The sequence below is a fragment of the Siniperca chuatsi genome, linkage group LG13 (assembly GCF_020085105.1).
Source record: "Siniperca chuatsi isolate FFG_IHB_CAS linkage group LG13, ASM2008510v1, whole genome shotgun sequence".
In the NCBI taxonomy this organism is placed as follows: Eukaryota; Metazoa; Chordata; class Actinopteri; order Centrarchiformes; family Sinipercidae; genus Siniperca; species Siniperca chuatsi.
The window spans coordinates 7,001,932-7,024,130 of NC_058054.1; the positions used below are offsets into that span (position 1 = coordinate 7,001,932).

General features: G+C 38.0%; 1 protein-coding gene across 1 annotated transcript; it reads left to right on the forward strand.

Annotated features, from left to right (window-relative positions):
• Positions 1-926: 926 nt before the first annotated feature.
• On the forward strand, positions 927-21,755 carry LOC122887470. Its single transcript, XM_044220733.1, has 32 exons — positions 927-946; positions 3,411-3,463; positions 3,666-3,692; positions 3,813-3,881; positions 4,363-4,410; positions 5,313-5,372; positions 6,169-6,237; positions 7,646-7,717; positions 7,996-8,046; positions 8,136-8,207; positions 8,695-8,754; positions 8,853-8,921; positions 9,011-9,076; positions 9,159-9,227; positions 9,328-9,399; positions 9,835-9,900; positions 10,315-10,386; positions 10,474-10,539; positions 10,705-10,773; positions 10,875-10,946; positions 11,044-11,115; positions 11,306-11,368; positions 11,870-11,932; positions 12,030-12,089; positions 12,909-12,971; positions 13,182-13,244; positions 13,583-13,645; positions 14,317-14,391; positions 15,583-15,622; positions 15,891-15,942; positions 16,582-16,996; positions 17,856-21,755. The coding sequence occupies exons 2-32, from the start codon at positions 3,416-3,418 to the stop codon at positions 19,638-19,640; spliced, it is 4,011 nt and encodes a 1,336-aa protein (XP_044076668.1). The 5' UTR covers positions 927-946; positions 3,411-3,415; the 3' UTR covers positions 19,641-21,755.
• Positions 21,756-22,199: the final 444 nt, after the last annotated feature.

The window sequence follows — 22,199 nt, forward strand, 5'->3', positions numbered from 1 at the left end:
GTATTCAACATTTTACCCCCCCCCCCCATATTCTGTGGATTTTCTGTATGTGTTTAGGCAACAAGACACAAAAACTCGACCCACCTGTTGTGTTATAGGAAATCCTGGGGCCTGTAAATGAAAACATTATTCAAGAATAATAATATTTTTAAGAAACTATGAATGTTTAGACGTTACGCAGCTGTGATTAGAGAGGAAACCTTCGTACTGGAGTGATTTAATGGTGTTTAGACCAAATTTAACACCAGAATATTCATCAATAACAATGAAAGCCCACTGTGACATAAAATCACTATAAACTTTTTACAGGGACACAGTGAGTTTTTACTAATATTATAACGGTTACAGTATGTTTTTCTATGGTTTTACTTTAGGATTCTTTAGAAGATAAACAGTATCTTAAGATTTTACTGTAATATTTTTACCCTCCCAGGGCCAAAGCTACAATTGAGGACACCGAGTTCATGTCTTTGAATTTGGGCATTTTAACAAATCTGAGGAAAATTTTACATTTTACAGTTACACATTAACAATATCTAAATCGAACAGTTAAATAAAATCGAACAGTTAAATTAACAAAATTGATATTGAAAAACTGTACTCTAAAAAGAAAAAAGTGAAATAATCAGATGATCTTAGACTTTTTTTGGTGGTTATAGGAAAAAAAAAATCTAAGGGGGTGGGACTGAACTGGGAGATTTTAGTCTCATGCCCTCAGTATTTCTAATATTAAGTACAGAATAAATATATGGACCATTATGATTTCACAATGTGTCGCTGTTGGGACTTCTGCCAAGATGATAACTGCATCTTTCTTTTCTATTTTTTGGAACAGCTCCCATCAGTTTTTGCTTACATGTTGTTGACTCGTGAAACTGATGAGTCACACCGGCTGGGAAAGGCACAGACACAGGTAGACCTCAAACTGGCCACGCCCCACTCCCAGGTGAGTCCACAGCCACCTCAAAGCATCTTCTCCGAATGCAAAAACCAGGTGAGATATTGGACTTTTGATGCTGCCTTTCATCTTTGGAACAATTATCAGATGGACATTTGGTGACAAAGATCTTCTGTGGTCGCCGTGTATTGTAACAGATGATTTCACTGTGGGGATGTGTGGCACAGAAGCCCTCAGGGCGTGATTTGGTTGGTTTAAGACGCTTTGATCGACCTTGTTAGTAATGCTGCCTTTGGGTGGTGTCGGAAATATTTGGATTACATAAAGTGGAGGTAAAATAGACTTGAGCAACATGTGAACATGAGATGGACAGGTAGAGTGTACATGAGTAGTTGAAATGTAAAGGTGGAGAGGATGAAAGCTGCAATAACCATATTAATGTTTGCATTTTATTCTAGGCTAAATAAACAACATTGCATACTTTTATTTCACATTTAGGTATATTTTTGCATTTTTTTGTGTTTGTATTTTATTCTTGTTTTGCACACTTTGTCTTTAAAGGCACATTGGAAATTATTTTTTCTGATGCAATAGTTGTGTAGTTTAACATATTTCTAGATGAAACAGGATGTTGACACTATGGCTGGTTATTTGAAATGTTTCAATATGATACCTGTGTTATTAGTAGTGAAAGTAGAATGATACCTTTTTTTGCATGCAAGAACTGAATCTAAACAAAAATCTAGAATAAAGGGAGAGAGGCCTACTAAATAAAAAATTATGTTGCAGTGCATCAACCCCCAATGTGCAGTGCAAAGGTTACTTACTGTGTTATAAATTACAAGCAGTGAAAAAAAAAAGATAAGTTATCATGACAGAATTAATGTATCTTTTTTCTCCATGACATCTCCTGGGCTTCACCAATTTTCAGTAAGATGTTTCAATACTCAAGGAAAAAATAGTACAAGTAGCCTACTGAAATGATCAGCCCTGTAATATTTTTGTAGAAATATGTGAGAAAATTAAAAGAAAAAACGTCAATTATTATGCAACATGCTGGAGAAGCCATTTTTATATACAGTGTGATTATAAAAAAAAGAATCAAGCACTAGCCTACTTATAGTGTACATAACAAAAATAAACCAAAGCGCTTGAGTCGTCTTATGTGACTGAAGTGCTGTGATTTCGGAGCTTTGGAGGGGCTCTTGAACGCCTCACGTGTGCAGATGTTGTGCGGGTGCGGTGAAGTTTTACAAACTCCTGGGAATATCGTGACCATGAAGGAGCCGTCACTGCTCGCTGCTTTGACAGTATTTGGTTCAAACTGAATGTAAAAGGATCTCTGAGTTGTCTTCTTATCTTCGGTAGGTTGAAACCGCTCAGTCTGACATCAGCGCCATTTAGTTTTATAGTTTTTAGACGTTTATAATGTACAGTTTACCGTCCGTGTAAGTGACGAGTGCATTTTCAGATTTTAAATGTTAGCTAGCGTTAGCCAAACGTTTTCAGCTTGTAAGCTAATTTTCAGTAAGGTTAAAATAAAGCAGAGCTGAGTTCAGCACATCAGGCTACAGTTTTAGGAAATGTTTATTGTGGTAAAGTTACTTCTCCAAATGGTTCATACAGAAAGTGACCACTGTAACTGTATTTCTTCCTATATAAATACTTATATTAATTAATAGACTTTTTCTACTCTAGTGTTTTTCTGATCAGTTGAATGTTGCTATGAAAAGCAGAGGTGGACAAGTACTTAAGTTGTAGTGTTGTACTTCTACAGTTTTGCAGTACTTGTACTTGAGAATTACCATTTTTGTGCTTCATTATACTCCATTGTACTGCATACTGCTGGCAATAGTTACGTTACACATAAAGTTTTTGCAAGAAAACCTGATATGCTTATAAATATGATGGATTGCCATTAAGTACTGAACTGCCAAGTACATTATGCTGCTGATACTGGAGTACTTTTGAGTACTTTTGAATCCAGTACTTTTACTTTTTGGGTTTGTGGTATTTAGGGCTGCAGCTTACAATTATGTTATCCATTAAATGATTAATCATTTGATTTTAACGATGTCATATATTCAAATGTCTTATGTCGTCTAACCAGTAGTTAAAAAGCCAAATATATAAATTTTACTATCACATTATCAAAATTGTTGCTGGTTAATTTTTTGCTGATTGATTAATAAACTAATGATCTCAGCTGTAGTTGTATTTCTTATTTTACTGAAGGATCTGAATATGTATTTCCCCACTGGTACTTGGATAGTACATATACTGTTAGTATGTAGTATGGAATTGGTACATAACATGTGGCCTAAGTGGAATGCAGGTATTATCAATGTAATCAATTACACCTGTGCTTTTCCTGTTATGGCATGTCAAAAGGTATGCTGTGAAGAACAGTGGAAGTTTGTCTCGTACTTTCATCTGGTCCAGTAGGCATTCAAATTGTAAATGCTCCAATCACAAACTGTTTACACTTTATCTTCCGGTGTCACTCTTACAGGCAGGATGGAGGCGTGTGTGATGAAGCCAGAAGTCAAAAAGAAACTAGAGCCGGTGAGAACATTTAGATCTAACACAAAAACACTGAACTAATGCACAACACAGTCTAAATACTCTCCAACACTGAAGTACAACAACACTGTACAGTATATAAAAACATCAAAAACATCGTACGACAGAGGAAGATGAAACCTGTTATTGTATACAGTACACACTCAGGTCTCATAATGTCTCATGTTCTCTTCTCTTTTCACAGCCAAAACCTCCTCCAAAGCCTGCAGAGGTACTGGAATAAACCCAAACCTTTGACTAGCTATGTGACAAAGTTACCCAGTAGGTTTTTTTATATATGTTTTCAGGATGTTGTAGTAAGGCTACTCAGCCAAGTAAACTATCTTTCCAGATAAAAAGAAATGACCCAGAGAGACTGGAGAAACCGACTCCTCTAGTGCCTCAACGACCTACAGATGCTGTAAGTGGAGCATGGTCTTTGGTTTATGTGTACACAATAACGCGTGGGCCAGTTATCTCTAGTGATGTAGGCTCTATAATGTAATTGTTTTATGTATCCCAGAGTTTACCTTCTACTGAGCAGAAGTGGTGGGCCAACATTTCTTAAAGATCTGGTAAAATGTAACTAAATTAATTAGTCTGGGTTCCATTGGAGAGGATTTTTCCACTCTGTGAAACGTTAAACTGGGGGAGGGGGTGGTCCATCAAATCTATATCACTTTTAAACATATTGAATATTGATACAAGCTCGCTTCCATCTTTGGCCACTGGCAGCTTCAGCACAGCAATATCAGAACTGATATATGCCGTAAAAAACTAATTGAAAGAAAACAAAAATGTCTTCATTTGTAATATGAATTATCAGTGTTTTTCATAGAACTTGGAGAATGGGCCTCTTCAGAGAAACAGATTTTTAAAACAGATTGTTGTTTTCTGTGCAGGAACTGACACAATACTGGATAAAAAGAGCTGCAAAAACAAACAATGAGGTATTTACTGTATATGTTGTTGTTTTTAATAAATTGCTGTTACTTATGTTTTACTAGATAGAGAGACAGAAATAAAAGGTGGGGAGGGGATGATATGTGACAATAGTCTTTAGGTTGAGCCTGCATCTGAGAATATCCTGGGAAACTTTGAAGACAACTAGACATTTTTTTTATTTAAAAACAAACAAAACTTAGTGGTAAAGACACATACCATGTTTCTGTCAGACTTCTGGTTCAATTCGATTCGATTTGTTGCGAGTCATAACCCCTTTCTCTCTCCCTCTGTTTTTGTTTCATATCTGCATCTGAACTGTAACCTATTAAAAAAGACTAAATGCAAAATAAATCTCAGGAAAAAAACCCAAAAGAGGTACGAAAGATTATTTGAAGATGTTAGTCTTATCTGACATCTCACCAATCATTAGCATATAGGTCAATATATGAAACATCAATATAATTATTTAATATGTGGGTTTACATGTGAAAACCAAATTGTTACATATATATATATAAAATATAGCAGCCTGGTTGCTCTGTCTGGCAGCGTTTGACATACTTCAGGTCTAGCACGCTACTGCATATAAAGGGGAGAGCATTGTACAGTGAGTCTCAGCTGTGTCAGTTAGCGCTCCCTGGCACTGCTCACCTGAGCCACTCCTCCACCTCTCCCTCTCTGCAGCTGATTGCTTAACCATGCCCACCTCCACAGGGAGAAATCTAAATTACTGACCCGCTGCTTGTAAATGCAGATTTTAGAGTAATCTGATTATAGCAACACATGTAAACATGTTCCTCTGATTCCCTGCCTTAACCTGTTTTGTTTCAGTAGCCTGCTTAACTGTTACTGTTTATGCTCAGTGTTCATGTTCGCACAGGTTGAGTAACGTTTTTGTTATGTTTAGGGTGCAGAGTCGTTACACAGTGAGCTCTCTGCCAGCACTGGCAGCCTGTCGGAGGCCAAGGTGAGTCTTCATGTTAGAAATGACAGACAGATCCTCCCCACGCACCCGCTGAAACTACATGAGTCACCATGACTAACATTAAAGCACGTGTGAGAGAAAATATCTGCAGCTCCGTAGGTGCAAGATAAGGTTCTTTAATTCTGAAATGAAAGAAAATAAGTAAGTAAGCTTTAACATGTTTTCTGCTTTCTCTTTTTATTGTGGATGTATCGGGGTGGCGGCCTGTGTGTAGTTGTCTCTTGTTTATATTTTTGTCTATACTTGTTCTAAAAGTTTGAAATAAATTACAAAAAACAATATAACAAAACCCATCACATGCCACTTATGCTGACCTGAATCGACGTAAACAAAATACTGTGTGTACCAACAGCATCATAAACAATACAAAACATTTTCACACAGCTCGTCATGGCTGAATCCAAATAGAAAAGGTTCTGTAGAGTCTTTGCCAACACTACAGAAGCTGTAAAAAGATGAAGACTACCTGCTGCTGCTTGATTATTAGATGACAGAGACTCAACATCATTCCTACCGCCTCATTTCCTGCCTGCGCTCCATTTAACCGGGTTCACCAACCCTATGGGGGGGGGGGAAAGCAAATGGCAGACCAAATGGAGCACAGCCAGTATGATGCATGTTCCTTGTATGTCCGCCAATGTGCTCAAATGCTTTAATCCAGGAGGAGCAGAAGTTACAATATGACAGACATTGAAATATTTAAGCACATTTCCTTTTCTTGTAACCCATTTTCTGTGGAGCTTCGCTCTGTTTCTGACCGTTTTAATTCTTTTTTCAGGAGAATCTGTCGGCACAGAAACATCTTTCAGCCAGCAATGACAGTCTGTCTGAGGCTGCCAACACAAAGGTCAGTTTTTGTTGTAAAAACATTGGAAATCTGTTATTCACTTTATATTTGAAAGCTGATTTTTAAAGGATCAACATGTCATTTCATTGAATATGATACCTTGGTCCAGTTTCCATAAACAAATGAGACCAGAGTGTAAAGTTCAGCAGATATTTCCTGAAATCAAACCCCAGGGGCAAACATTGAAAAAATGCAGCACAGAGAAAAGGAGAGGTGATTAGTTGTTGAATCAGAATCAGAAATACTTTATTGATCCCCGAGGGGAAACTCTTTTGCTGAAGTTATTTTTCAAGCAAAAAGGCCAAAAATTCCCAGATTCCAGCTTCACCATTGTGAGGATGAGCTGCTTTTCTTTGCCTTATATAAAATGAGTGTCTTCGGGTTTTGGACTGTGACATCTCTGTGGGCTCCAGGAAATTGTGACAGACATTATTCACTATTTTCTGACACTATAGATTAAACCATGAATTGAGAAAATAATCGGCTGATGAATAGATAATGGAAATAATCTTTAGTTGCAGCCCTACTTATGGTTGAAATTTAATTTGGTAATGATATGTGCTACCTGTATGTACAGTGATCCAGGTAATACCCTTCACTTTTTCATTTTTCCTTCATTTTATCAGGTAAAAGTCTTTTTCAAGACATCTGGCGATGAGGGTAGCATTAAAAACATTATTACCACCGTAAATACAAACAACATAAACAAACTAAAACAACTGTCACATGCTTCAAAAGACTACAGACATATATCTAGGACAGATATCTAGTTAGGATTAATTTACAGGTATGAGTTTCCAGAACTTTCAAAATGTTGTAAAAACAATAAATTTAGAAGCAAATGCATTGACCAAGAGTACTTTATTAGTTGTTACTGAACGTAACTGCACTACAATGTATTTCTGATCTTTTATTCTGTATGTTGTTCCAAGAGAGGAAGGAAAAGCATATTTAAAAGCTTTTTTGCCCAACTCTTCGTCTAAACTTCAAAGCATTTCTACAAGGCTCAAGTAAAAAGAAACAGTGCTTTAAAAAAAATAGAAAATAGCTTTAATGTAGCTATGATAGTGACCAAACTGTGTGCAGAGCTCCTAAAACTAACTAGCATATTTATAAAAATATTCAATCTACCTTATTTTCCTGTTCTTTTTTTCTTTATAGATTGTACCTACATTAGGTTATGTTAGGTTTATTAGGAAGATACGTATATACATATATAAATACTGTAAATGTATTGTATACTTTTTTCTTTTTCTTTTTTTTTTAAAGAAGTTAGCTGTCTTTCTGATTTTAGTTTTATGTGATGTCTTATTATGTATTTTTCTAATTGATCCATATGTTCTAAGTCTGGAAGAGGGGATGTGATTACAAAGTAGAAAATAGATAATCATGTCTTCTTTGGAGACAGGAGAAAGGAGATGCGTTTGGTGGAATATTCAAGAAGTCGTCCAGACTTGCACACAGCCCTCCCACAGAGGAAGTAAGAAGTGTCTTCTTTGTTTTCTGGTCCTTTTCAGTCATCCCATATATCGCTAATATTCTTAAACAGCAAATCAGTGTTTTCAAATTGGATGTTACCAAAATGTCAGACTAGTACACTTGTGACTGGAAGGCTGCTGGTTTGAATCCCAGAACCAACAGTAAAAGCATTAGCTGTAAAAGAGCAGTAGGTGGCTCAGTTACCCCTCGCTGTTAGTGATGAAATGTTAAAAAGTCTGTAGCGTGTAACAGGTTCTGATTGTTTTTATCTCTTCTCAGGACGATGAGCTCTCAAGCAGCAGTGAAGCTCTGTCTGAGGACAACACCAAGGTGAGGTTTTTTTATGCATCATTTAGAAACGGCCCTGAATAACTTTACTTTCGGAGAGAGCACTCATTGTCTGAATATGTATGTTTTAGAAAAAAGGAGGAATATTTAGTGGAATATTCAAGAAAACTCCCAAACCTGCAAAAGTTGCTCAACCTGAGGAGGTAAAAGTATAATTTGTCTGTGTCATTTACAGCAATATCAACCTTCATATTTTTATTTTCTTGGAAGTCTTTTATGATAATGTTTAAATTGTAAAAAGCCTCATTACCTGTTGGGTAGCAGGATATCTGACACTTGTCTTCCAGATTTCTGTTCAAATTTGGTGGAAAATTAGGAATACAAACAAACAAGTGATTAGTTGTTGGTGCAGATTCAGTATTTATTTTGAAAGATTTCTTAACATTGTGCATTTTTGAATGTTTTCACTATTTTCACATGAACTACTGCACTGAAAATCTGGCACATGTATCCCATGATTGTCTATTACTGTGTATACCATTGCAAAACCATGCTCAGATGTTCATTAAATATTTTCTATTACTCATTTCTATTAATATTAATATTACTATACTATATTACTATTAATATAGTAACAGGTAACATTTATTTGTTACCACAACTTTTACAACCTCTGATAATTTTTTACAGGACGAGTCTTCCGACAACGAGCTCTCAACCAGCAACGAGAATTTATCTGAGAACAAACAGGTCAGTGAGTTGAAATCCAAGATGATTAAATGCTTTTCAACAAAACAGCAGTTGGATTTGTAAATACAGTAAAGCCTTTTTATTGTGTATTTCATCAGGTGAAAGGTGGAGGGTTGTTCAGCGGACTCCTGAAAAAGACTCCCAAAGCGTCTGGGGAAAGGACACCGGTGAATGAGTGTTTCCTGGATGTGCAATGAGTTTCTAAGCCTGCACGCAATTTCACCCGTTTCATGTAACATAAATTTCTGTGTTTCAGGACAGGGAGGCTCAGAAAGAGCTGTCAGCCAGCAACGACGACCCGTCTGAGAATAATACGACAAAGGTGAGCAGTATAATGCAGCAACACCTTAAAAATATAAAATGTCTTTCAAGGGAATGTTCATTGACACCAAATTATTTTCCAGGAGAAAAATATTTTTGGCAACATGTTTAAGAAGCCGCAGAAACCAGCAGAGGGCGCTGCAGCAGACAAGGTACTGTGATTTGATGAAATTGATTAAATCAGTCTTTAAACTTCCTGTTATGGAGGATGGAGTAGATGTTGATATTTACTGTTTTCTGGTTTGAATTCAGGAGCTGGAGGTGAACAGTGAAAATCAGTTATTTGGTAGCTGTGAGAATCTGTTTGATACCACCGTCCCGAAGGTACATCACTCTTTTAAAAAGAAAACAACACAAAACAAAACCCCTCTTGTTCTTAATTTTTCTGTCTCAAGGTGGCTGCTGTTGTCATGTGAGCTGAAACCTGATCATGATGATATCTTTGTGTTTGTCCTGTCCTGTCATTGGTCCTGTTGTGCGTTGCATTTAGCTGCAATCAAATATGCATGTAATAAATAATAATCTTTGTTTGGAGGGCTGTTAGTTACAAAGTGCTTCACACAACAAAAGTAAATAAAAACAAAAATAATAAAAAAATTGTTCCAGATGAAAATCAAAAAATGGTGTGAGCAGTGTCTGATTCACTGTGTGTGATTAACTTGGGAGCAGGTTTAGCTTTTGACTCTTGTTTCTCTTTAGTTTTTCTGTTGTTTCTGAATGTATTCATTGAAGAGAAATAACAAATATTTGTGTTTTTAGGAGAAAAAAGGAGGCCTGGCTGGCATCTTCAAAAGATCAGCCAGCATCGACAGCCTGTTTGACGAGGTCAGTGTCCGCCCCGCACACACTCAACGCAGCATCCTCCCTACAGTTTAAGGCACCACTAAGGAGACATCATTGTTACACATGACAAAAATAAGTTGCAGAATCTACAGCATGTTTGAAGACAGTACAACTTGATTTTTTTTTTATGGTGTGCTGAAATGAACCCAGCGCCTGCCTGAAAGGTAGAAAATAAATCGACTGTATGCTTTGAAACATAATCGGCAAAAATGTATAAAGTGCAATTTGAGGTATGTTTCCTGGATAAACCATCTTCTTTCAAGCCTTTTTTTGCACTCTTCACGAGCCAATCGAGAGAAGATTATCAACAAAATGTCCAACATTAAACTGTGTTAATGACCTTTTATCTTTGGTTTCAAACTTTGCACTGCACTCATTTGCATTTTCACTCATCAGGAAAAAGGCGGGCTGTTCAGTGGACTTCTTAAGAAAACACCCAAAGTGTCTGGAGATGAGGCAGCTGCAGAAGTGAGTGTGTGACTTAGTTACACTGTTGGCATCACTGTCTGTGGTGACTGTTGCATATTTATATATTGTCCATTTCTCTTTTTTCAGGACAAAGATGACCAGAAGGAACTGTCAGCAAGTAATGATAGTCTGTTTGAAAACAGCAACACTAAGGTGAAATGTTGGTTTTTGAACCACGAAAGGAATTTCAACAAAATTTCAACATGCTCGTACTGTTCTTTGAATTTTACTGTCAGCTGTGACACATTACAGATACTCCTGATGTAGTTTTTACTGCCACTTATACAGATTGTGTCTGTGTCTAATGTCTGTTTTTAGGAGAAAGGTATTTTCAGTGGCATGTTTAAGAAGACTCATAAATCAGCAGAGGGGACTACAACAGATGAGGTACAGCAATGACCCTTTCACATAAAGTTCATAGTATATTATACCATTTGACTCTACTTTGTATCTGTCTTTGTCTTTTTTATGTTTTATTTTATGTTCAGGAATTGAACACAGGCGAGGATAAGAAGTTATCGGCCAGTTGTGAAAATCTGTTAGAAGCAACCACGTCAAAGGTACAAATGTTGTCCGACGACCACAATCTCAGCCTGTTTTTCTCTGTTCTGCCACTGATTAATGACTATTAACGTGTGAATGTTTCTTATGTTTCAGGAGAAGACTGGAGGACTGGCAGGGATCTTCAAAAAGTCTCCGAAACCAGCTCCACGCTCGATCGCTACTAAGGTGACCAAATAAACTAATTTTGTTTTGTTTTTTTGTGGTGATGTGTATGGTTACCGGTTGTTGAGTTGTCTGTGAAATCTCTCATTTACATTTTTAAGCGAATCATATTGTGCTCAAATTCTTCAAAAATAACCTTCAACAAGTTAAAACTAATTGATTTGCCTACAAAATGTTCCTTTTTGTTTTCCAGGATCCTCTCAGTGACACAAAGGAACTGTCCGCCAGCTGGGACAGCCTCACAGAAACTGCCGAGGTGAGAGCTTCTCGAAGTCTGTGGATGCACTTGGCAACTTGTTGAGCAACGCTGATGCTGTAGGCGACAGTGCCAGTGTACTTTCATGAGAATATTGTTTTGCCAGCAAACATTTGAATAGTTTTGAGAGGATGACCCCTCTCAGAACACTATGCTAAGGTTGAAGGCTAAAAAACATATCTGCACACTTATATCCAATGATATTTTTTAATATTTAAGCCAAGCCAAGCTTTCTTCTTTCATGTTTGACAAAAAGGAATCTCAGAGCACTGGAGCAGTGTGCAGAGCCTTCCTTTCTCTAGATTATCTGCCAGAAAACATTTAAAATAGATTTGCAATGCCGTTATTTACAGTTTTATATTTACTTTTAAACATCTGAGTAGGTTTTTGATCCTGTGTTAAACTTTGTTGCCAGTTTATGAGAGGGTTCCCCAACAACCTCACCCAAAAGTTTCAGTAATAACACAATTCTTGTTTTGTTGTTTGTTTTTTATTTTAAAGGATGATCTTGGTGAATTGTCAACCAGTAACAATAATCTTTCTGAAGTTACAAGCACCACAAAGGTGAGTCTTGTAGAGTGTATTATTCTGTTTGATTGTATCAACATAGTTTTGCTGTTTTGTGACTTAAATGAATGCTTTATGTTTTAATTTTTAACAGGATAAAAAAGGAGGGTTTGCTGGAATTTTCAGGAGGACGCCCAAAACAGTTGAACACCAGGTACGATATCATCAGCAATGAGAGGTGTGAAGTGTATTTATCAACACTTTTTTGAATCGTACAATCAGTAGTAGTTGGAACAACATATCTAGTAGCAGTAACAGTAGTCATAGTGGTAGTAACCTACAGAGAAGTAGGGCTAATCAGGAATAGGGTTATCGATGTAGATTAATTTCTAATCTGTACATTTGTTGTCAAAGAAGCAACTGAAGATGCTCTAAATACATAAAGAACATATTTTGTGATTTGATTTGCATGTTATGGTATTTGGCAGTTTTTAGTTTTATGTGCTTTGTTGTCTCTGTGGTCAATACAAAATGACTTTTAGAAAAAACAAAAACAAATTTATAGTGCTAACTATAAGGGCACTCGGAGAGCACAGACCTTCGCCAAGGCCAATAGTCCAGTCTTCCATGATATGCAAATCTGCAAGCGCAACCACAATATATGGCTGGATATATTTCCAAAACTATTAGAATTGCAGCATGTCAAAATATGGTTGTGCCTCATCATCTTAACCCACAATTGACCTATCTCGCAATGTTAACGAAAGTGAAAAATAATTTAGTGTATCTGCCCCGTGATTCGGATCCGCTCCAAAATTTTATGGGATCTTCCTTAGCCCATGCTACACCCTTCCACATCGTTTTCCTGTAATCCTGCTGACAGACAAACAAACGACACCGAAAACATGACCTCCTTGGTTCTTGAAGTAATAATGGGTATAGAGAGTTAGCATTGCGAGCAAGTTAGATGATCCCTATAAAATCCTGTACAGCTGTTAAGCAATTATCTTTGCTATCTGTCTTCATTTGTGAGGACGTGGAGGCACCAGAAGGAGGTGGGCTGAGACGCAGGACAACCATCAAGAAAAAAACACGAGTGAGTTGTTCACTTCAGAAACATCATGACAGAAGACAGAAAACCAAAGTGTATTTCAACATCTATACCACTAGGTGGTTTAGGTTACTTATACTGTATCCATACATGAGATTATTTTTCTCTTGCTTCTCCAGTTTGAGCTCTTACCTTTTGATGTTAAAGTCATCTTGTCATTGACAAACCTTTCTTGTTTCGTTTCAATGTTCTCAGGTTGTATCATTCCGAGTCAGAAAAACTCTTCCCAAAATACCCAAGCTTAATCTAACTTCACAGGTATGTAATGATCTCCTCTAGTTGTTCCTCAGTTACTTCTCACTTTGCTGTTTTGCTCCTGTTCTTTAACTGCATTAACAAAGACCGATCTGAAATTTGGTATAGATATGGATATCAACATGCTGAACATTTTCCTTTTACATTTTTGATTGAATGGTTGTTGTCCTGAGTAATTTTTTGACACAGATACATGTTCTGTCTCTACAAATATGCATTGTCCTCTTTTAAATTCATATTTCCTTTAGTTGTTTACTGGTTTTATTATTGATGTGTGTTAAAGTTCTCCAATGAACTTATTACTAAGTTAATGACATTAATCGTCCTTTATTCCTCCATAGAGTTCAGACAAGATCCCTGTTTTTGAGGAGACTGTTGAGCTGCAGGATCTGAACCCAGCGCAGGTTAGCATGATGATATTATAAAATAGATATACAGGAAAAAAACATTTTAGTGGGGTTCACAAATGTCCAACCAAGCCTAAATCTTAACTAAAATTTATATATATATAAAACATCTTTTACATTAATAAATTAATTAACTCACTAAATAAAACTGGAACAGTCTGAAGATTCAGATACACTTGTAAAAAGCGAAGAAATGTATAATACATGAAAATGGAAGTACGTTTTTAAAGCATTGCTGATATGAAAATGTTAAAAACACTGTGTAGTCATTTCAAATGTTTACAAACATAACATATCATGTTTATCATGTAATCAGACACTTGTGAGTTGTGGGAATCTGCAAATTAAAAAACCTCTGCTGCTCATAAGAGTCTCAGCCTGCGTAAAACAGTATAATAATTACATCATATCCTTATAATATTATTAACTGTGTATTTCCTTTTGTGAAGCACAACCTTAGGTCACCACTCTACATCTGATTACAGGGAGAAAATAAACCCTTTTCTGTATGTGATACAGAACCATACAGACTGTCAACCGCTGAGAATCAGAATCTGTGTCCCTCTAACAGGCATACAGAGAGAATGGTAGTGACAGTAGTTACAGATACTAACCCTTTTAACTGAATTTTTTGTCACAAAGTTGTGTTATTGTGTTTGTTTTTCCAGGAGAGCACAGTGGAGGTCCAGCCTGTGAAGATGGCAGCTTACAATACTGAAGACAACCCTCTTGAATCTGAGCAGGTGTGTTTTTGGGTGCTTTCACACCTGTAGTTTGTCTCTTGGTCCGGATCGAATGAACCAAAGTGACACAATATTGCATTTTAGTTCTGGTCTGGTTCGTGTTCACACTGACTTTTTATAAACAAACCAAAAAGGAGTAAACACAAAGTTATACAGACTGACAGGTAACTCGTTGATTGGACAGTTTCGGTGATGGCATCCTGCATCATCAGTGCATCATCAGGACCCACGTGGGGAATTCAAATTCCTGTGACTGACAGAAGTTTATGCAGCAATTTAATGCTTCTGATGTGTATATTTATGTTCTTCGGTGTCACAAAGAGCTCATGAAGAAGTATCTGATTATGAGCATTATTAATATTATTGGACTGCAAATCGACCGCATGTTATGAATAATGACTTACAGGTAGATAAAGGACTAAAAAGAGGCATCTTGTACAGCAATATTCCAGGGGTAATTACTGTGGGATCACTCTGTCACACACTTTTTAATGGACTTAATTAAGTAAATAATTAAGCACATGGAGTAGGATACAAACACAACACACCTGAGGTTTCCAGGTCCAGAAAGAAAGTTCCTTTGACAATAAATTAACACTTTCTACAGGGAGATAGTCCATGAGTGGCCTCTAAATGTTCAGAAATGGCTGATCATTACCTTTAAGCACAGAGCTGAGCCTTTCATGTGGTAATACATTAAAGATTTCTTTGTACCAGAAAGTAACAGTAGGAGGGGTTTCCTTGAACGTTTTTTACCAAATGATTTAAATGAATATATACATGGCTTATACAGATCATTATCTCACTTATCAGATTGCTTCCTAAACAGTTCAGGACCAGTAGATGGATTTATTAGTAGTTTAGCTTTTGAAATCATGCTAAAATCACATCCCTACTATCAAAAAGTCCTGTGGTTGGTCTGTTTGCTTTCAAACCACAAATTAATCGCACCAGAGTCTGCTTGGAGGGTCTCGGTCCGGTTGTTTGGTTCGAGCGACAGCTCTCACAGCAGCCCAAACGGCCGCACTAACCGGGCAGACGCACCATATTTCATTTTAACTGAACCAAACAGGTTAGTTGTGAAAGCACCCTTAGTGTTTGTGTGTGTGTAAGTGTGTTTGCATGTTTTACTACATATATGCAACCGATACTGTATGTTGTCTTTTCATTGACGAAGGTCTCTGTTTTCAGGAAAGTGATGAGTTGATGGAGTGGTGGAACACCGTCAAAGGTCAGTATGATTGTGTTCATCTTTAATCTTTAAGTTTGTTGTGCTGTTCCACCAGGAGAATTACCACTGATGCCAAAGAAAGTGTGGAAATCACACACTCACTCACACACACACACACACACACACACACAAATAAATAAAAATGTTTCTTTTAATGTAAAGTCCCAAAAAAAGATTCAATAAATCAGCACTAAAAACTAGAAACAAAACACTGTTTTATGTATTTGCTCCATATACTAATTGTATTATTTCTGCTTCCGGTTTACAGGTTGGACGGACTGGAATGAGACATCCAATTTCCAGGAAGGGGATGAGGAAATGTAAGTTTATTTTCTTTAATAACTTTTCATTCAAATTTACCCAGAAGATATTATTTTGGCATTCTGAGGACATTTTAGTGTGCAGGAGGCTGTTTAATCTTTTTTTTTTAGTCAGCACCATCTGACCTGTCGCAAGTACTGTTGCTACTGCTATCTAAAGTAGCTAGGAAGCTCATTGATAATGGGCAAATGTAAAATAATTAAATGAATCAATCATTTTTAATTGGTTAACTCCATCCATCCATTTTCTGCTTCTTATCCAGATCCAGGTTGTGTTAATATAGTTAATTATAGCATTAGAAATTATTGTTATATACTGCTGGGAACGAAGTACTGAAAAAAATGTGATATAATAATGAATAATTTTGGGTCATAACGTCCCTGCTAGTTTTCCATCGTACTTTCAAGCTTTGGCCAATATGACTGAAACAGGTATTAAACTGGTTTATTGGTGAACTCTGCAGAATCCCTGTTATCCAGTATTTGTCAACATTCGGGTTCAAATGATAAATGTAAATATTTTAAGAGCCCATGTTTTGCTGGGTCCACACACATGCACGTAGGAAATAGCTATTTCTTAGACTTACAAGCATTTAACTTTAAACTTAACAAATACACCATCCATCCACCATTCTCCAGGGCGATGGAGCAGGCAGCTGATCGTGTCTACATGGCAGCTCGTCTGTTTGTGCATCTTTTCAACCAGCGGGGGGCGTCCTTACAGCATCGCATCCTGGAGCTTTTGGCTCTGGCCGACGCTGCAGATCAATTCCACAAAAGAACAGTGACAGCTGCTGTGGGTGGAGGGGTGGCCAGTGTTGCAGGCAGCGTGGCAACAATCACAGGGCTCATTCTGGCGCCTTTCACTTTTGGTGCCTCTATTATTGTCACAGCGGTGGGGATTGGCGTGGCGACAGCGGGCAACATCACGGCAGCGACAGCCAATATCACAGATACAGTTCACTCCAGCATGGACCGCAAGAAGGTGGAGAAGATGATCCAGAGCTATCAGGAGGAGATCAAAGACATCAGAGAGTGTTTGGAGTTCGTACAGGTGAGGAAATGTTTGATTTGAGTTTGTAGCTGAATCTCACATAGGCTTTGCAGATGTGTCTACAGACTTATTACTGCTGGTGACATTATACAGGTTCACTGGAGACATAGTAATGCAAAAATACTGTAACTAGACCAGAACTAGAGATTCCTGAAAAAAATGTGGTTGCTTTGTAGATTAATCTGTAAAAAAAAATTCCAATGTAGTAACAAGAAATGTTTGAAGTAATGTAGAAAGTGTTGCACTGTTACTGCTCGGTATGTATTTTAGTCACAGTTCTTTCGAAAAATAAATTCAAGGGATTCCTATCCTATGTCCCTAAAATGTTTGTGTTTATGTAAAAAATAATACTGGCCAATATTGTAACTCTCAAGTATTAGCATTTTTATATCTGCCTCCAGTATAGAAATCTAGTATTGATCGGGCTGTGACTGCTTTTGAGTTTAGCTTGAGAAGAGCTCAGTTGGCTTAATCGTTAAACCAGTAGGTGTGTTTTTGTATTGTTAGCTAGCTAACTAGACATTAAGATAGTTTAGTTAGCTAGTAAATACATTTTTATTTGACATGGACATCACAATAGTAATGGAATTGCATAGAGATGCATTGGGTGTGAGAATGACTTTGTGTAGCAATAATGGAAAACACCTGTCGTCGGGTAATTAACGAAAGTAACTGATGTCAATATCGAAATGATAGTAGCCACCGCTAAAGCTAGGTTTTACTACATGTAGGCTAAGTAAGGAAGGAAATGTGCATCAAAAATGAGTTTGGGATTACATATGTGAATAGTTTTAAAATCACGGGAAAACCTTGAACCTTTAGTAGTGTCCTCCTTTTTTTGTCTCTGTGCCACTTGTAGGACGGTATGGACACCCTGCAGGAGTGGGACTTTGAGAAATACTCAGAGAGTGCTGCCAAAAAGGCTCTGAACCACAACCTCAAGCATGTGATGAAGGAGGGCGGCCGTGCCGGAAAAGCCTTGATGATCAACACCGATAAGCTCATCAGCACTGTGCAGGTTTTAGGCGCTGCAGGCGGAGCCGCCAGAGCTGCCCAGGCCATCAGCGTCACCACAGGTGTCATGTCGGCCCTCTTTCTCGCTCTGGATGTTTTCTTCCTCGCCAAAGACTCCCACGAGCTCCACAAGGGCGCCAAAACTAAGTTTGCCACCAAGATCAGGGACGTATGTAAAGAACTTCAAGAAGGCCTCCTGGAGCTGAACAAGGTGAAGACACAGCTGCAGAAGACCATGGACGGCATTGAGGTGGAGGAGTACGAGGAGATTGAGGAGGTAGAAGTGGAAGTTGACGACGATTTGGAGTCGGATCCAAAGAAGCTGGCTGAGCTGGAGCAGGAGCTGGACCTCCTGGAGGAGAAACTGGACAAGAAGGTCGAGGAGGAAGAGCAGAAGAAGATTAAAGAGATGGAGAAAGAAAATTTGAAAAGAAAGAAGGAGAAAAAGGAGGAGAAGAGCATGAAGGAAAAAGGAGAGCCAGAGGAAAAGAAGGAGAAGGAGGAAACAGGAGAAAAGGATGCTAAGAACGAGGGAAAAAAGGAAAGTAAGAAGGGAGGAAGTGAGGGAGAAAGCAAGGTTGAGTCAAAATTAGAGAAGATTTCTGATGAGGAAAAAGAGCAGAACAATGAGACAGTCAAAGCAGCCAAAGAGGAAGTTTTAAATGAACAATCTCAGAAACAGAAGAAGGACAAAGAAACTGAGAACCGAATTACAGCTGGAAAAGAAATATATGAGAGCAAGCAAGACAAGGCAAAAGAAGACATTAGTACAAATAGAAAGGCAGACGAAAAGGAAAAAGAGAAAAATAAGACTGGAAAAGAACACAAGGAAATTAAGAGCAGATCAGACGATTCAAAACGAGAGGACCGGAGTGGAAAAGCATATTCTGAGAGGGTCAAAACAGAGAGAGAAAGCGAAAGGAGTAAGAGCAGCAGAGAGGATGAAAGAGTGATGAATAAAGAGAAAGAGGCAGAAAGTGGGAGTGCAAGGAGGCACAGCAGCAGGAGTGACAAAGATAGACCCCACAGACGTGAAAGAGGGAGCAAACACGAAAATAAAGAAACCGAGAGATGCAGCAGCAGAGACAGAAAACAAAGTGACAGGAGGGAGAGCAAGAGGAGGACAGAGGAGGACAGAGGAGTGAGGGACTGGAGAGCAGAGATGGCAAAAAGTAGAGACGAGAAGAGAGAGAGCAAGGAAGGAAGAGAATCTAAGAGAGAGACAGAGAGAGGGACAGAAAGGGAACATCATGGAAAAAGCAACGTGAGCAAAGAGTCACATCGAAGCCACGAAACGGCGACGAGGAGGAAGCATTCGGAAAGAGAGTGGGGGAGCAGCAGGGAGGAATCTGACTCGAATAGGAGTCACCACAGGAGAGGAACAGCCCCGCATGATGACCGGAGGGAGAGAGCAGATGAGAAACGAGGGAGCAGGATTGAGAGGGCAAAGAGGCAGTTTGAGAGAGCAGGGGGTGAGGAGGAGGAGGACAGGGGGAAGAGGAAAGAGGATGGACAGAGTCAGGGGAGGGACAGAGAGAGGAGAGGAAGTGATAGAGGCAGAGAGCACCACAGCCACCGAGGAGCTCGACCACGATCCAACGCGCTGCTGGAAGACGGACTGAATATTTAATTTTAAAGATGTTATCTTTTACATTTCTAATGTGTTCTATGTTTGGATTATTTTAAGTCCAACTTGAATTTGACTGCATGATGATGGAGACCTTATTTTTTCCAATACAGCCAATCAAATCTTGCATAAAGCAGTAACATCATCAGTCCTATCGTAGGCAGAGTTGCTACACAACACAAGAATTAGCACAACACATTAGCTTTACTGCTAAATTCTCCTTACAGACTTCTTATCCTGCACATTTGCTGCTAACGTCAGTTTGCAGGATAGATAGCTAATTAGCTGCGGCACATTAAACAGCATGTAAACATACCTGCATATGTCACTTGGGTCTGGTGAGATGCTGTTGTGGTTCTTACTCTTCAATACCACTAACAACAAGCTGTCTGCTCATGACATGTAGGCTACAGAGAGCCGAGTTTGTTTACTTTGTCACCGACACTCTCAGACCGTTTTTTTTTTTTCCTTTTAACAATACAAAACAATACATTTAAAAAACACGTTATCATTATTTTTTACTACAAAAAAGGATGACTAAATGTGATTTCAGTTTGACTTTAACACAATACTCGTACAAAATTTCCTTTTTGCGTTTTCCTTGACAGTGTTTCCTTGCCGAGCTGCACCGGAGGGAAATTGCACACTTGTATTTGTCCGTCTTATGGGGAGTGAATATTCGTATATAAGAGAAGTTTAATCTGGTCTGACCGTGGTGAAAAAGTTTCTCACAGCAGATACTTTGACTTGTGAAATACAGGTTTAACTAATAATATTATTATTTAATGCACTGGACTGCAATAATTGCTGGAATGGAGCCATCATTATTGTTATCAGCACCTGTCTGTGCTTTTCCTGCTAAGTCAAATGTCTGCTGTGAAAAAGGAAGGTGAATCTGAGGCGAGGCTATCAAGATTCAAGTTTGTGAGATTTACTCAGAAACAAAATGTAAAGTAGGACAGACTTTTGACAGGGAAGAAAGGCAAGAACAGACCAGTTTTTCCATTTCCAAAGTATGAAGAAGCCTGTCTTCACTTTGGATTTCTATCTCTTGAGTCCACTGTGAATCTAGCAAGAGAACTTTGTGTGCAAAAAGTTTAGACTGTTTTTTTGACAGAAACTAATGAAAAACATTTGTTAATATTAAAGTATGACAGCCTCACATTAGCTTCAGCTGAACTTTGGAAGAGGACTGCACTTTGTTTTCCATCTCTTACACTGTGGTTGCACTACAAAGGTTATCTCTTCACGGCCGAAGAGAACAAAGACCCCTTGTGTAGAAATGTTATGTGATTATGGCCTCTTTCTAATTAAATATCTGCTATTGTAAAGTATTTGTTTGTCGAAAGCTGAAGTACTACCACTAGGAGTCGCCAAAGTTAGACATTTTCAAATCTTGTACATACAGTAGGAGCTCTAACATCTGCCTCCTAGCTGCTTTGTAAAAATGCTTTTTGCCACAGTATCTTTAAAGAAATCTACAAAGCAGATTTCCTGCTAAATCTGAACTGAATGCAAATGATGTAAAATACAGAGTAGAGGTTGCTAGTATTTTGTTAATGCCTCATGATAATTATTTATTGATATTGTGATAAACATAACATCTTTTAAATATATATTTAAAACCTTAACCTGTGTTTCTGAAACATGTTCTGGTGATTCAGGTTAAAACTAGACGACCCCCCTACTGTTTAAGTCCGTATTGTGCCTTTGCATACTGTGTGTGTATGGTGTGTTTAGTGCACCTGTGTTTTTTATTTCACTGAAAAGGCCAGTCTGTGTGTGAACATGCTCAGGAGAAACAGGGAATCTTTTCATGCAGTCTTTTTATTTAAGGCAGGACAAAAACTTGTTGTGGGAAATGTACCAGGATGACAGAATAATAATGACTTATTAAAATCATGTGGTACAGTTCATTTTCACTCAGTGCACTTTAACCAGGCGTTGCCTCCTTCATGTCTGTGCTCAAGTTTTATGTCACTGATTGATGTTTCTGGAATATTGTACAATGGTACACTTTGTCTGTAGTTATCACTGTTGTCTGATATTTTATATGTTCACTGTACTGTATTTTTGTGCTGGTTTATTACTGAACAAATAAATAGAGTTGGAATGTGATGCTGTTTACAACACTTTGCATATCTATTTCATAGACAGGTGTGTAGGAGAGGGACGAGTGGATCAAAAAATACAAATAAACACCTTCACACTGTCCAACTAACTGCAATAATACATTTGTTTGCAACGTTTCGGTCCTATACCTTCATCGGGCAAATGGTTTGTAACAATGAGAAGCCATCTTAAATAGGGAGTGGCTGTAAAAATAATGGGTGAATGGTCGAAACATACAGCTTCTGACACTCCAATTGGTAGCAGTACAAATGCAAACTGGACCAAACTGGCCTAAACATTGTGGCTTCAATTGCATGAACAAGTTATTTTTTATCCACTTTTATATAATTAATAGTGTTACTTAGGAAGATGATAGGTGGGACAATGAAAGGGTACTTGTGACAGGGCTGTGGGGAAACATCAGATAAACAAGTTTGGGAACTACTGGTC